Genomic DNA, 15,041 nt, shown 5'->3' with positions numbered 1-15,041 from the left:
TAATCTTGTGGTTATGCTTATTATGAATTAAATGTACAAAAAATAAAAATAAAAATAAAAAAATTCTCCTTGTAGGATCCCAGAATCGGAATCTAGCATATGGACGCTAGGAACCGAGAATGGGGTACTACGGAGGCTGTCGGCACCGGATTCGGTGATCGGGATTCCTGTGAATCCGATTTTCGGGTTTAGGGCGTGACAACATCCACTAATTGAACCTCTAACCGTTTATGTACAAAAACTTTCACTTGTGAAAAAATGATAGCCTAAGTATAATGAAGAATAATTGCAAGAATAACTTATAATGATGAGATTGATCAAATTTTATGATCAGGTCATCATAAGGTTCATCTGAACAATCAGATATGTTCAAAACGTGCTAATTAGGATTAAGAACAAAAATCAGCTCAATACGACCTGAAACGAATCAAATCCATCCAAAACACTCTTTAAATGGGCATGATCAGTTTGTCTAGATCTAGACTGATTTTAAACAATCTAATCAGTCCAAATTAAAGAGTAAATATAACTTCAGATGTTTAGATTACATTTCACTCAAATCTTATCATTGGATAGCAAGATATGGCTCATCATATTATTGATCAATCTCATCTGCCTAATATCTTTCTCATCTGAAGCCTAATCGGGGCAAGTAACTAGTTAAATCGAAGCTCTTGATTAGCAAAATAGAGTCAATGGATCAAATTTCTAAATTGGGCCAAATATTTAGGTTAAAATTATGTTGTAACTTACTGAACTCATGAAAACCCAAGAAATGACGTCACTAAGTTCTGTGAGCCCCATCATGATGTATGTGTTGTATCCACACCGTTCATCCATTTGGAGAGATCATTTAAGGGCATGAGCCAAAGATTGAGGCAGATCCAAAGGTCTAGTGGACCTCATCAGAAAAAATAAGTGAGGATTGAACGCCTATCATTATAAATTTCTTATGGGCTGCGGAAGTTTTTTGATCAAGCTAATATTTATGTTTTCCCTTCATCCATGTATTTTTTAACTTATGAATAGATTAGATCTAAAATAAACATCATAGTGGGCACAAGGAAGGTTTCAATGGTGCATGTCACTGTCCATACTATTTTGTGGTGGGGTCTGCTTGAGTTTTGTATTTGTCTCATTCTTTAGCTCATGCCCTAAAATGATCTCTCCAAATGGATGGACAGTGTGGATACAACACAAACATCTTGGTGGGTCCCATAAAACTTGGACACATTACTTGAATAGTGAATCCTCATCTCCACTCATTGCTATAAAAACCAACTGTTGTAGTAGTGTTTATTTGTAATCCAACTTGTTGATAATATAAAGAAGATCTAGATGAAGGGAAATTATAAAGATCAAATCGATCCAAAACTTTTGTGGCCTGCGAAAGATTTTTAATGGTTGGATCTTCTTGTGATTTGGAATCAGATCCTAAAATATGATGGAAAAACATTTGAATGGTGTGGATATACGAAAAATATATTAAGGTGTGCCCTACATGTTAGGGTAACACCCATGGTGGGAGGACCGCGGAAGCCTATGGAACAGTACGATCTAGGATACAGGTTTTACACTACATGTTAGGGTAACACCCATGGAGGAGTTACCTAAATAGGAAAATGGTACGGTAAGGTCGAACTCACGTGAACTTCCCTCAAGTCGAGCTATGTGGGCCCCACCATGATATGTTTAGAACATCAACACCGTGCATTTGATGTGTACCCTTTAGGTTATGGGATATCCTAAAAATCAGCTATATACAAAACTCATGTGGGCCACAAATCTAAAACTATGTAAAGACATCTTAAAACATATAAAAACACTTGGCGGGCCCACATGAGTTGTGGATGCAGTTGAAACTTGGTTTGATCCCTCATCCAAGTAGGACACACATAATGAATGGGCTAGATTTGTGAATCACATCTAGGTGGGCCTAATATATGACTATCAATGTTTTAATGAGAGGGTAACCCCTCTTAACTATAGTATGTGGTGTAGCCCATCCAAGTCATGGATTAACTTTATTTTTAAGCCCGTGGCCCACCATGGAATGGTGCATCTGACTGATGAGGCAAATCCAAAGTTCAAGCGGACCCACCGAAGAAACCAGTGGGATAGTGATACCCACCGTTGAAACCTTCTTAGGGCCCACCACGATGTCTATTTGAGATCCAACCTATTTATAAGTTAATACAGACATGGAGTAAGGGAAGACATAAATATTATCTTGATCAAAAACCTCAATGGCCCAAAGAAGTTTTTAATGGTAGGCATTTAATCCCCATTATTTTTTTGTGGTGGGTCCGAGTTGCAACAACGGTTCAAAGGAGAATCTTCCTATTAATGATTGTGACAGCTTCTACAGGATACGTACCACCATGGGGTCAGATGAGCTTTTGGGGAGCTATAGTAATTACAAGCTTAGCTAGCGCCATACCTATAGTAGGAGATACCATAGTGACTTGGCTTTGGGGTGGTTTCTCCGTGGACAATGCCACCTTAAATCATTTTTTTAGTCTCCATCATTTACTCTCCCTTATTTTAGTAGGTGCCAGTCTTCTTCATTTGGCCGCATTGCATCAATATGGATCAAATAATCCATTGGGTGTACATTCAGAGATGGATAAAATTGCTCCTTACCCCTATTTTTATGTAAAGGATATAGTAGGTCAAGTAGCTTCTGCTATCTTTTCTTCCATTTGGATTTTTTATGCTCACAATGTTTCGGGGCATCCCGACAATTATATACTAATCCGATGCCCACCCCACCTCATATTGTGCTGGAATGGTATTTCCTACCGATCCATGCCATTCTTCGCAGTATACCTCACAAATCGGGAGGTGTAGCTGCAATAGCACCAGTTTCTATATCTCTGTCGACTTTACCTTTTTATAAAAGTATGTATGTGCGTAGTTCAAGTTTTCGCCCAATTTAGAATATTTTGGTTGCTTTTGGCCGATCGCTTACTACTAGGTTGGATCGGATGTCAACCTGTGGAGGCACCATTTGTTACTATTGGACAAATTCCTCCTGTAGTTTTCATCTTGTTCTTTATCATAACACCCATTCCGGGACGAGTTAGAAGAGGAATTCCCAATTCTTACATGAATAAGAGTGATCACACCTGATCAGTGAAAATTTTTTACACCAATCATTTACGAGTGAGTATTGCACTAAGAATTGATAAGCGGATGAGTTTTCTAATGGGCTATGTTGATATAGCTTAGATAGGGAAAAGATACTCTACTATAGGGTAGGGCTGAACTTTCAAATCCGGGTGTTCCCGAAACTCCCCTCCGCTTCCTTCCCCTCTTTCGGCCACGAAAGAAAAAGAAAGATAGGGCATGAACAGCTTTAACAGCAGTATTAGACACCTGATCTCGACTTTGGGTACTTAACCAATACGTCGCGCCGGCTCTTCGACCGACGGAGGCATTCCTACCAGAATGCCGACTATTGGGGAGTCTGGGGGGGAAGCAAAGTCTCCAACATTGAAGGGGCCTCCACAATGATGTATTTATTATATCCACACCGTTAATCCATTTGTAGAGATCATTTTAGAGCATCAGCCCAAAAATTATTCGTATCCTAAGCTCAACTGGACCACACAAAAAATAGTAGTGGGACAATGATTCTCACTGTTAAAACATTTATATGGCCCACCATAACGTTTACTTTCCATGCAATTTGTTAATAATATTACACATACCTGAATGAAGAGGAAAAACAAATATCATATTGATCCAAGGAAACGGATTAGGTACTACCCCCGCTCGTGTAGAGCTCAGGACAGGCTAGACACGTAACCCCTGTATTGGTGGAGAGCAGTTACGTCAGAAGGGAAAGGACACATCAACAAATGGAGGCGTTAGCCTGTATTTGTACCCAGGTCCAAAAAGAACTTTAAACATCTCCTCTTTTTTTTTATGCTTTCTACCTATTCCTGAGGATGGACTTCCTACAAAAAGCCTTTCGTAGGAAGTTCCTGTGCAAGGATGCTGGGTGGGGCCCACATCCATTTTTAAAAAATTCTACTCCATTTGTCTATTTTGAGATCTCATTTTCGGACAAAAGACGAACAATGAGGTGGATCCAAAACTCAAGTGGGCCACACGAGAGGAAAAATTGGGGAAGGACATACCTACCGTTGAAACCTTCCTGGGCTCCACCTTAATGTTTATATGCCATCCAAACCATTTATAAGGTCATTAACATTGGAATCAAATGGAAATACAAAAAAAATTAGCTTGAAACAAATCTTTTATGGCCATAAGAATATTTCAACAGTTTTCAAAGAATCCCCACTGTTTTCTCTCGTATGGCTCACTTGAGTTTTGAATCCACCTCTTTTTTTATAATGTCGTAAAATGAGATCTCAAAACGAATGAATGGAGTAGAATTCTCACTAACATGGTGGTGGGCCCCACCCATCATCCCTGCGCAGAAACTTCATGCGAAAGGCTTTCGCAGGAAATCCGCGTCACCTTTTCCCCATTCAAGTAGGAAATGGATTAGCTACTCCCTCAGCCACCAACCAATAGCTAGTGTTCGATATGTGTTTCATCCATGCCATCTATCTATTTTTCTAGATCATCCATGCCACAAGAAAACAATAGTGATTGGATATCCACCATTAAAATCCTCCTAAGGCCCACTGTACTGTTTATTTAACATCTAATCTGTTGATTATGTCATAAAGACCTAGATGAAACTAAAAACAAAGATTGGCTTGATCCAAAACTTTTATGGCCCCAAAAAGTTTTCAATGGTCAACATTCATTCAACACTGTTTCCTGTAATGTGGTCCACTTGAGATTGGGATATACCTCATTTTGGGTCTCATGCCATAAAATGATCTAGAAAAATAGATGGACAGCATGGATGAAACATATACAGATCACTAGCTATTGGCTGGTGGCAAAGGGAGTAGCCAATCCGTGTCGGACCCGGATTAGATACTTCCAGGTTGAGTAGCGAGACCCGCTACTGAAGTGATGTCACTAAGTTCTGTGGACCCCACTATGATGTATTTGTTATATCCACAACGTCCATCCATTTGGAGATATTATTTTAAGGCATTAGTCAAAGAATAAGGCAGATCCAAAGCTTTAGTGGACCCCACCACAGAAAACAACGGGAAGATTGATGTCGGCCATTGAAACCTTCTTAAGGCCCACCATGATGTTTTCTCGAAATCCAACCTGTTCAAAAGTTAACAAAGAGATTAAAGAAGGGAAAACAAAAATATTAACTTGATCAAAAACTTTTGTGGCCTTTAGAAGTTCTAAACGGTGGCATCACTCTCCCCACTGTTTTCTATGGTGGGTTCCACTGGAGCTTTGGATGTGACTCACTCCCTAAAATGATCTCTCCAGATAGATGGACAGTGTGGATACAAAACATACAACATGGTGGGGCTACAAAACTTGGTGACATCACTTCAGTAGCAAGCTCGCTACTCAACCTGTCATCCGTAGCTAATCCGTGTCCATCTATTTCCTACTTGAATGGAAAAGGGGACGTGGATTTCCTACGAAAGCCTTTCGCATGAAGCTTCCGCGCAAGAATGATGGATGGGGCCCACCGCCATGTTAGTGGGAATTCTACTCCGTTCATCCATTTTGAGATCTTATTTTCCGACATTATAAAAAAAATGAGGTGGATTCAAAACTCAAGTGGGCCATACAAGAGAAAACAGTGGGGATTCTTTGAAAACCGTTGAAATATTCTTATGGCCATAAAAGATTTGTTTCAGGCTAAATTTTTTGTATTTCCATTTGATTCCAATGTTAATGACCTTATAAATGGTTTGGATGGCATATAAACATCAAGGTGGAGCCCAGGAAGGTTTCAACGGTAGGTATGTCCTTCCCCATTTTTATCTCTCATGCGGCCCACTTAAGTTTTGGATCCACCTCATTGTTGGTCTTTTGTCCTAAAATGAGATCTCAAAACAGATGAACAGAGTAGATTTCCAAAATAATGGTTGTGGGCCCCACCCAGCATCCTTGCACAGGAACTTCCTGCGAAAGACTTTGGTAGGAAATTCGTCCTTGGGAATAGGTAGAAAGTGGAAAAAAAGAGGAGATGTTTGGGGTTCTTTATGGACCCGAGTACAAATGCGGGCTAACACCTTCGTTTGCTAATGTGTCCTCCTGCCTTCTGACATAACTGCTCTCCACAAATGGGGCTACATGTCTAGCATGTCCTTAGCTCTGCACTGGTGGGGGGTAATACCCAATCCATGCCCTTGATCCAAAACTTTTGTGACCCTCAAAAGGGTTTTAATGGTAGACGTTCATTCTCCAACTGCTTTTTATAGTGTGGTACACCTGATATTTGGATATGTCTTATTGTTTGGCTCAAGACTTATGACAAGCTCTCTAAATGGACAGACGGTTTGGATATAACATATACCTCATGATCGGACCCATGAAACTTATTGACATCAACACACTAGGAAGGTCGGTGGTGTGTGGTACACCAGCCAATCCGCTTCCGCATCTAACGCAGATTTCCTGCCAAAGTCTTTCGTAGGAAGTTCCTGTGAAAGGATGTTAGGTGGGGCCCACTGCAATGTATGTGAGAAATCCATTCCATCCATAAGTTTTACGAGCTCGTTTCAGGAGGTGCGACAAAAAATGAGATGGATACAAAATTCAAGTGAGTCACACGAGAGGGAAAATTGGGGAAAGAAATTCCCACCGTTGAAAACTTCCTGGGATCCACCTTGAGGTTATATGCAATCCAAACAGTTTATAAGAAATTCATGGAGGAAATAGTACATATAAGGAAGTTGTTGGGAATTTATATCTCAACTCCCTCATAATTCACACCTTACTAAATACGAACTTATTCAGGCATTTTCACAAGCACTTAGACTACACTTGGCAACATACATCACATATGTCAGCCATATTACATAGTAGGGCAAATCCTTTTGACAAGGAGTTGTCGCATAAATAACAATCATATTCCTACAACAGTTAATCATGGCAATCACAACGCCAAATTCCAAATGCATACAAACATTTCAACAAACACATGAATCACACTACTTACAATATAGATTACCTATATACGTAAAACGAAACAGATATCGCATTTGGCATGTGAAATGGTACCCACGTCAGTAATAAATCATTAACTGACATTGAAAGCTTTAAAGACCATAACCTATACGAATATAGTCCGCACTTTAAACCAGAAATTGCGCAACGGATTCGATTTAGACGATAAGTCTTTGTCGACGGCGAATAGGTAACCTACGGCATGAATTAGATTAGCTACATCAACACTTAAACTATTTTAAGTTCCAAAACAGGTTAGGGTTTAATTGACTTACCTAAAAATGAGATTAGAATCGCTAGAATAACGATTCAGGTGCGATGGATTAGGTACGCAGGGTAACTGGAAAGAATTTCAAGATGATTCACCAACTTCTCTCTCACTTTCTCTCTCTTTTCCTCTCTCTATCTTAGATAGGGTTTGGAAAATTCGTATGAAATTTGAGAGTGGGGGTTTAAGATCTTTTTATAGGCCTAAAATTGATGGAATTAGCCCCAGGGCCAAGGTATACTTAGGTTATAACCAAATCGGGTCTATTTCGATTCAATGGAGCGTTTCTGGAGGTTCTTTTTCTGAATGCGGTCGGACTTAAGCTCACTAATATTGTATCTTAAGCAAGTTAAGTTTTCAGTCCGATCGGGTTTCCAGATCGCTCATGGCGGACCAATTTCAATTCAACGGTCACCGAAACTCGATCAAAGCCACAAACACTTTGACAAGTGTGGGCCATCTTCCTTGATCCAAGGGTGAATTTGGGTCAGAATCCAACAGTCAGAATGCTTATAATCGACGCGCAAGCGACACGACTCAGATTACTTAAATTCATATTTAATTTCTAAATAAATTCACCTTTCTCACACTCTTCACTCCAGACTCATGCAAATCGTCTCAGGACATCATCTGGACTTGATTTTCGAGGTGATGGTCAAGCCCAACAAGGTGGTCATAATTGTCTAAGTTTATCGCTATCGGACTTTCGACGTGTGGTCCAGGTCTGATACAAAGTTTCCAAGCACTCCCGAGAGCAACTGGGTTTAGCGTTGAATCCTAAATTTTAGGGTAACGTAGCACTAACGATTCTACAGGTTTTAGGTCTTACAGATCGTATTTAACGTGGTTGGTGCTAATTTTCACAAGTAATCGAGTTTAGTGCTAGTTAATTCACGTTTAATTTCTAAAAGATTGAGTCCTAAGAGAATTCTAGTTGAGGTGGTGCGCGGGTCTTTGTACGAAATTTTTCGGGATGTTACAATGCGCTTAGCCGCCGTGTAACTTTGTTAATCACCATGAGCAATAAGATTGTCGTGTTTAAGCGCCCCGATGATATATATGCCAACGAAAACGACTTCAAGGACGCATTGGTTAAATGCGAAGAAGGTCACCCCAGTGACCTACATATGCAAGATAGGTTCCTTTTCAAAAGGAATCAACTGTGCATCCCAAAAAGCTCGCTGAGGAAGCAGATCATCCATGAGCTACATGGAGGTGTTTTTAGTGGACAACTTGGACAGGATAATATGTAAGCTCTTATTGAAGAACGGTACTATTGGCCGCAGTTAGTACATGACGTGGGTAGAGTGGTGCAGCACTTTCATGTTTGCCAGGTCTCTAAGGGGCAGTCTTAGAATACGGGTCTCTACACCCCGTTACCTATACCCGATGACCCTTGGGAGGACTTATCTATGGACTTCATGTTGGGCCTCTCACGAACATAGTGTGGCATGGATTCAGTGTTCGTGGTGGTAGAGTGTTTCTCGAAGATGGCATACTTTATCCCATACAAGAAGAGCCTTGATGCGACACACGTGGTGAATTTATTCTTCAGAGAGGTTGTAAGGCTACATGGGGTTCACAAGACTACTACTTCTGACCACGATACGAAGTTCATTAGCCACTTCTGACGGACTTTGTGGAATCGGTTTGGTACACGACTTCAATTCAGCATTGTCTACCACCCACAGACCGATTGGCAAACTGAAGTTTTGAATCACACGTTGGGGAACCTTCTTTGATGTATTTCAACTGAGAACGGAAGTAATGGGATTTGTCTTTGTCTTAAGCGGAGTTTGCATTCCATAATATGGTGAACTGCTTGACAGGGAAGTCCCCGTTCCAGATTATTTACGGTCGAGTTCCTCGCTACACACTTGACTTGGTCCCTTTGGTCAAGCTCCAAGGCATGAGCGTTGCAACAAAACATACAGCGGACAGAATCACGGGCATTCGTGTAGAGGTGCAAGCCAAGTTACATGCCTCAAACAATAAGTACAAGGAGCAAGTCGACAAGCATCGGCGACAAAAGGTGTTCGAGATGGGTAACCAAGTTATGGTCCATCTACGTAAAGAAAGATTTTCGACTGGGATGTACAACAAATTGAAGAACAAGAAGATTGACCCAGTACCAAACATTTGAAAGATTAATAACAACGTTTACGTTGTTTATCTCGCAGATGACATGGATATCTCGTGCACTTTCAACGTTGCGGACCTGACTGAGTATCGTGAACCAAAGCAGGATGAGAACTTGAGAACAAGTTCTTTTGAAGTTGAAGGGATTGATGTAGAGTGAGTCATGTATAATTTCATGGCCAAGATGGACCAGAAAAGGCCCAACCAGAGGCAGAAGTGATCTTGACCATCAGAACCTTAAAACGGGCATATCTCGCAAACCAGGCTAAGTTATTCGATGTGTCATATGTGATTTTGGGGTAGGAGAAGCTACTTTAGCTATCCAACCTCACTATGTCGGGCTGCCAATGCCAAATTTGCAAGATTCCATCAAATGGACAGTCGATCCATTTTACTTTTGTTTTTACTATTTATAATAAGTTTTAGTTTAATTGTAACTCTTCATCCGTTGGGCTTCAGGAGTTGTGTCCAACATGAAAAATACTTAGAAAAATGAGGAGAATAACATGGTTAAGCCAATTAAGACACTTACTACTTTTTCCTAGAACCATGATGTCTAGTAGACATCATGACAATCTATAAATAGTAAATTTACTATTTATAGTAAGTCACGATTTGTGAGAGTTTTAGTTGTAGTTTGATTTCCAAACTTCTTCCTAAGATTCATGTCACCGTTTAAGAGGTTGTAAACTTCTTTTTTTTTAATCATCAATTAATTTATTATGAATTTTAAATTATATTTATTTTCTTATTTTTCTCATGGATTTGAGGTATAACTACAAGGAGTCTACGAAATTTCAGTAGATTCAGAATAGTTATCCCAAGGAAGACAGTGCTCGACATCATCACGTCCATCCCTACATCTATTAAGCTGATAAAAACATATGAATCTCCTAAATAAGCTGAAAAAACGGATGAACGGAGCAGATAAACAACACATATATCAAGGTGGGACGTAGATTGCGTCCTACCCCTGCACAGACGATAATCCATCCGGGCGGGGCTCTGTGGGGCCCATCGTGATGTAAGTGTTTTATCCACGCCGTTCAACAATTTTTTCAGATAAATTTGGTATGTGAACTAAAAAACGAGGCAAGTCCAAGGCTTGAGTGGACCACAACAAAGGAACCTGCACTGATATGACACCCACCATTGAAACCTTTCTAAGGCCCCACGTGATGTGTTTTTTTACCATAAAACCCATTCATAAGGTCATGTAGACGTGGATGAAGTGAAAACACAAATATCAGCTTGATCCGGAACTTCTCCAGCTCCCAAGAAGCTTTTAATGATGGGCGTTCAATCCGTACTTTGTGGTCCACTCAAGCCTTGGACCTGCCTCATTTTTTGGTTCACATATTAAACACGAATATCAACTTGATCCGAAACTTCTCCAGCTCCCAAGAAGCTTTTAATGGTGGACGTTCAATTCCTACCTTGTGGTCCACTCAAGCCTTGTACCTGCCTCATTTTTTGGTTCACATATTAAAATTTTCTGAAAAAATCGTTAAACGGCGTGGATAAAACACTTACATCATGGTGGGCCCCACGGAGCCCCGCCCGGACGGAGGGTAGGACGCAATCCGCGTCCATCAAGGTGTGCCCACGGTCACACCGACCTCACTGAATCCCCTCCCTGGAGCAGTGCAGTCTATAAACGTGGCCGAACCAGAACCCTCCAGAGCGAGTCTCACGGGTCACATTTACAGTGAGCCACAACGGAAATATCTCCCACGCGTTCTACATGACACACAGGTGTCCACGTCCTATTAGTTTCCCAGCTTTCCTGAAATAATACGCGGCGGGCGCGGCTTCGGTGAATCCCCGTATACAACAAGGTCGGTGGATCCCTGTGGGGCCACTGTGATGTATGCTCCTTACATCCACACAGTCCATCCATTTTCATAGCTCATTTTAGGGCATGATCCCAGGACTTAAGCAGATCCAAATCTCATAGCTCATTTTAGGGCATGATCCCAAGACTTAAGCAGATCTAAATCTCAGGTTGATCACACCACAGGAAGCAATGATGATAGGCCATTAAAAACATCCGGATGGTCACAAAAGTTTTGGATCGAGCTGTTAGTTATAATCCCTTCGTTAATATCTTTGTGACATTATCAACCGGTTGTGGGCAGGTAAATGCCTACCGTTGAAACTTCCCTGAATCTACCGTGATTTTTATATGCCATCCATACCGTTCATAGCCCACTGGAATCAACTAAAAATACGAAAATATTAGCCTGATCGAAAGCTTCTTTGTCCCAAAAATATTTCGGTAATGATCGTTCAATCGTTACTGTTTCCTTTAGTGCAGCTCACTTCAGTTTAAATCTGCCTTATTTTCGGGCCATGCCCAAACATAATATGGCGAAACGGATGAACGGGATGGATTTCTCATACATAAAGGTGGGCCCCACCTAGATTCCCGTCGCAGTAGATTCTTACCAAAGGGTTTCCGCGCTCCAAAATCTATAAAAAGGCCTCTCCTCATTCTCCAAATTCCAGAGCATTCAAAATCTGCTTCGTTCGTGCCGAGAGATTTGTAGAGGTTTCCAGAACCCGGGGATTTCCCGATTCTCAGTTGTTGAGTCTTTGCCGATTTCGATCTCAACATGAAGAAATCGTCTTCCAAGAACTCGATTTCCTCGCAGGATTCCTCAACCCTTCCGTCATCGTTGGCCCCCCTCGCCCTCCAAATCCACCGCTCCGGCGATCTGCGCCTCGTCTTCGACAAATACGATTCGAACGGAGATGGGAAGATCTCGTCGGCAGAACTGGAATCGATGCTTCGTTCCTTTGGCAGCTCGGACCCCGTCGAGGAGGCCGAATCCATGGTGAGAGCGGCCGACTTGGACGGAGATGGGTACATTAGCTTGGAAGAGTTCTTGTCTGTCAATGTGGCGGAAAAGGATTCTAGCAAGTGTCTGGAAGATTTGAGGAACGCCTTTGATTTGTTTGATCATGACAAGAACGGGCTGATTTCGGCGGAAGAGCTGCACCATGTTATGCTAGCGATCGGGGAGAAGGCGTCATTGAACGATTGTCAGCAGATGATTAAGGGCATTGATCAGAATGGCGACGGGGCTGTGAATTTCGATGAGTTTTTGCGGATGATGACCCAGTCGGCTACTTGATTTCTTTCTTTTTGTAGCCCGATTGTCTTCTTGATTTCTTTCTTTTTGTGGATGATGGCTCGATCATCTGCTTGATTTCTTTCTTTCATCTGGCTTGATTTCTTTCTTTCATCTGGCTTGATTTCTTTTCTTTTTATGGATGATGACTCGATTGGCAGGTTGATTTCTTTCTTTTTGTGCATGATGACTCGATTGGCAGGTTGATTTCTTTCTTTTTGTGGATGATGATCCGATCGTTTGCGTGGTTTCCAATACAAACATTGCCATTGATATCTGAATTGGATATACTCTTTGATGAATGGATGACAGTTCTTCTTCTTCTTCTTTTCTCTTCCATTACTTAAAGGTGTTTGATATTTGATTCAAGGTTTAAGTATCATCTGAAACTGGCAAGCAGCCCGTATTAGCCCGAAACAGGGCGATACAGGTATCCGCCAAAACAGCCCTAAACGGGCCCGTATGAGTGGTGAGCAATATGATCTCCGATCCGAAAGCTCTGTACATGTACAATGTGAAGGGTACCCAGACTGTCATACAATCGAGAGAGGATTAGGTGAGACCCAGGCCACACCTGAGACGGTGCGGCCCTTACCGTGGGGTTACCGTGGGGCCCACCTTGAAATATGTATCATGTATCCACGCCATCCATCCGTTTTTTCCTGTCATTCTAAGGCAAGTTGTTGTCCTTTTTTTTCGGTTTCGATTTTGGTAATGTGATTTAACTGAAAAACTGCAAGATTGTTCATTTCTTTGATTATTAATATAGTTATGAAAGTAGTAAAATATTGGGATTTGTGGTGTTGTCAAGTCCCGATTATATAATACATTCATGACAATCATTGTGGAAAAATATTCAATTATATGATCATTACTTGAGTTTAATCAAATTATTTATTAAATTACTAAAATTTAGGTGAATAGTATATTTGATTTGGTTCTCTCTATATTGGTTTAGGTTGTGATTATTTAAGATCACATAATTGGTTCCTTTTCAGAATTGTTTTTGAATTCAGAATTTCTCTTATGTTTTGTTGGGACTAAAAAAATGCTAGTTGGGGGATGTAATAACATCTAGAGTTTACACGAGTCAAACCACGTCAAGCTTGGCACAGCTCAACTCGACTTGAAAATCATTGTTGAAAAATATTCAATTATATGATCATTACTTGAGTTTAATCAAATTATTTATTACATTACTAAAATTTAGGTGAATAGTATATTTGATTCGGTTCTCTCTAGATTGGTTTAGGTTGTGATTATTTAAGATCACATAATTGGTTCCTTTTCAGAATTGTTATTGAATTCAAAATTTCTCTTATATTTTGTTGGGACTAAAAAAATGCCAGTTGGGGGATGTGATAACATCTAGAGTTTACACGAATCAAACCACATCGAGCTTGGCACAGCTCAACTCGACTCGGCTTGGGTACTAGCTAACCCCATAATTGAACTCGGCTAGGCCACTAGCTGGCCCCAGCTTGAACTCAGCTTGGCTTGGTCTTCAAGCCTAACTGGCTAGCTCGACTCGTTCAGTCAGCAGATCGGGCCAGTTCGAATCGACTTCGAGCCTATGCGGCATTTTCTCAAACACATAGAGTGCACCTTCAATTTATCACAATATGCAAAACTGCGGCAGCATTTTACAGGTATTTCATTACACACTCAGTAGTCAACATCAAAATCAAGATACAAGTGTAGTTTTATTATGTTATTTTATTTTATTTTTTAGTGATTTGTTTCATATTCATACCTTCCTTGCCACCAGCTAATCCCACAAAGAATGTATGCACCCGAAACAACACTTTGTTGAGTCATTTCATCAAACACTTGGTAAGCAGTATCAATATCAAAATAACTAAGTCACCGAAGTGGTTCGATCTGAGTTCAATTTGAGCTCAGACAAGCTCGAACTCGGCTTGAAATTTTTTTGAGCTCCAAAAGTCAGCTCGACTCTGCTCGAACTCAGTTTCGAACTGAGTTGAATTAAGCTTTTTTGAGTCAAGTCAAGCGAGTTAACCGAGCACACTCAGTTTGTGTACAGCTCTAATAACATCTAAATATTACATATTTATCCTCTCAATTGAATTAGTTTTCATACATTTAAAGTACTTAAATTGATTAACCAATATTTATTTTGTACATGCGAGGTAATCTGGGAAATAAAGAAGAAATCATACTTTAGAAGGAAGATTAAAGCTTAAAAGATTAAGCAAGAGAAAACTTGGAGATTTGAGAGTCATTAATGAAAAATTAACATGCCAGCGATCCAAGAAAACCATGAACAAAGGAGACAGAAAATTCTGGATAAAACACACAAAATAATAACAAAAAAAAAAAGGATTGTTCGGTCCCACCTAAGCTTGGTTCAGTCCGACCGAATATGTACAAAATAGTCCAATAACAGACTGTGATTTTCAAACTTA

The 15,041-nt window shown here is 40.5% G+C and overlaps 1 protein-coding gene across 1 annotated transcript; it reads left to right on the top strand.

Moving 5' to 3' along the window:
* The first annotated feature begins 11,920 nt into the window (after window positions 1-11,920).
* On the top strand, window positions 11,921-12,917 carry LOC131225667 (probable calcium-binding protein CML23). Its single transcript, XM_058221232.1, has 2 exons — window positions 11,921-12,776; window positions 12,818-12,917. The coding sequence occupies exon 1, from the start codon at window positions 12,097-12,099 to the stop codon at window positions 12,616-12,618; it is 522 nt and encodes a 173-aa protein (XP_058077215.1). The 5' UTR covers window positions 11,921-12,096; the 3' UTR covers window positions 12,619-12,776; window positions 12,818-12,917.
* The last annotated feature ends 2,124 nt before the right edge of the window (window positions 12,918-15,041 follow it).

The sequence above is a fragment of the Magnolia sinica genome, chromosome 14, assembly GCF_029962835.1.
Source record: "Magnolia sinica isolate HGM2019 chromosome 14, MsV1, whole genome shotgun sequence".
Taxonomy (NCBI): domain Eukaryota; kingdom Viridiplantae; phylum Streptophyta; class Magnoliopsida; order Magnoliales; family Magnoliaceae; genus Magnolia; species Magnolia sinica.
Note: the sequence above shows the minus strand (reverse complement) of the source record. Positions and strands in the feature narration are given on the sequence as shown.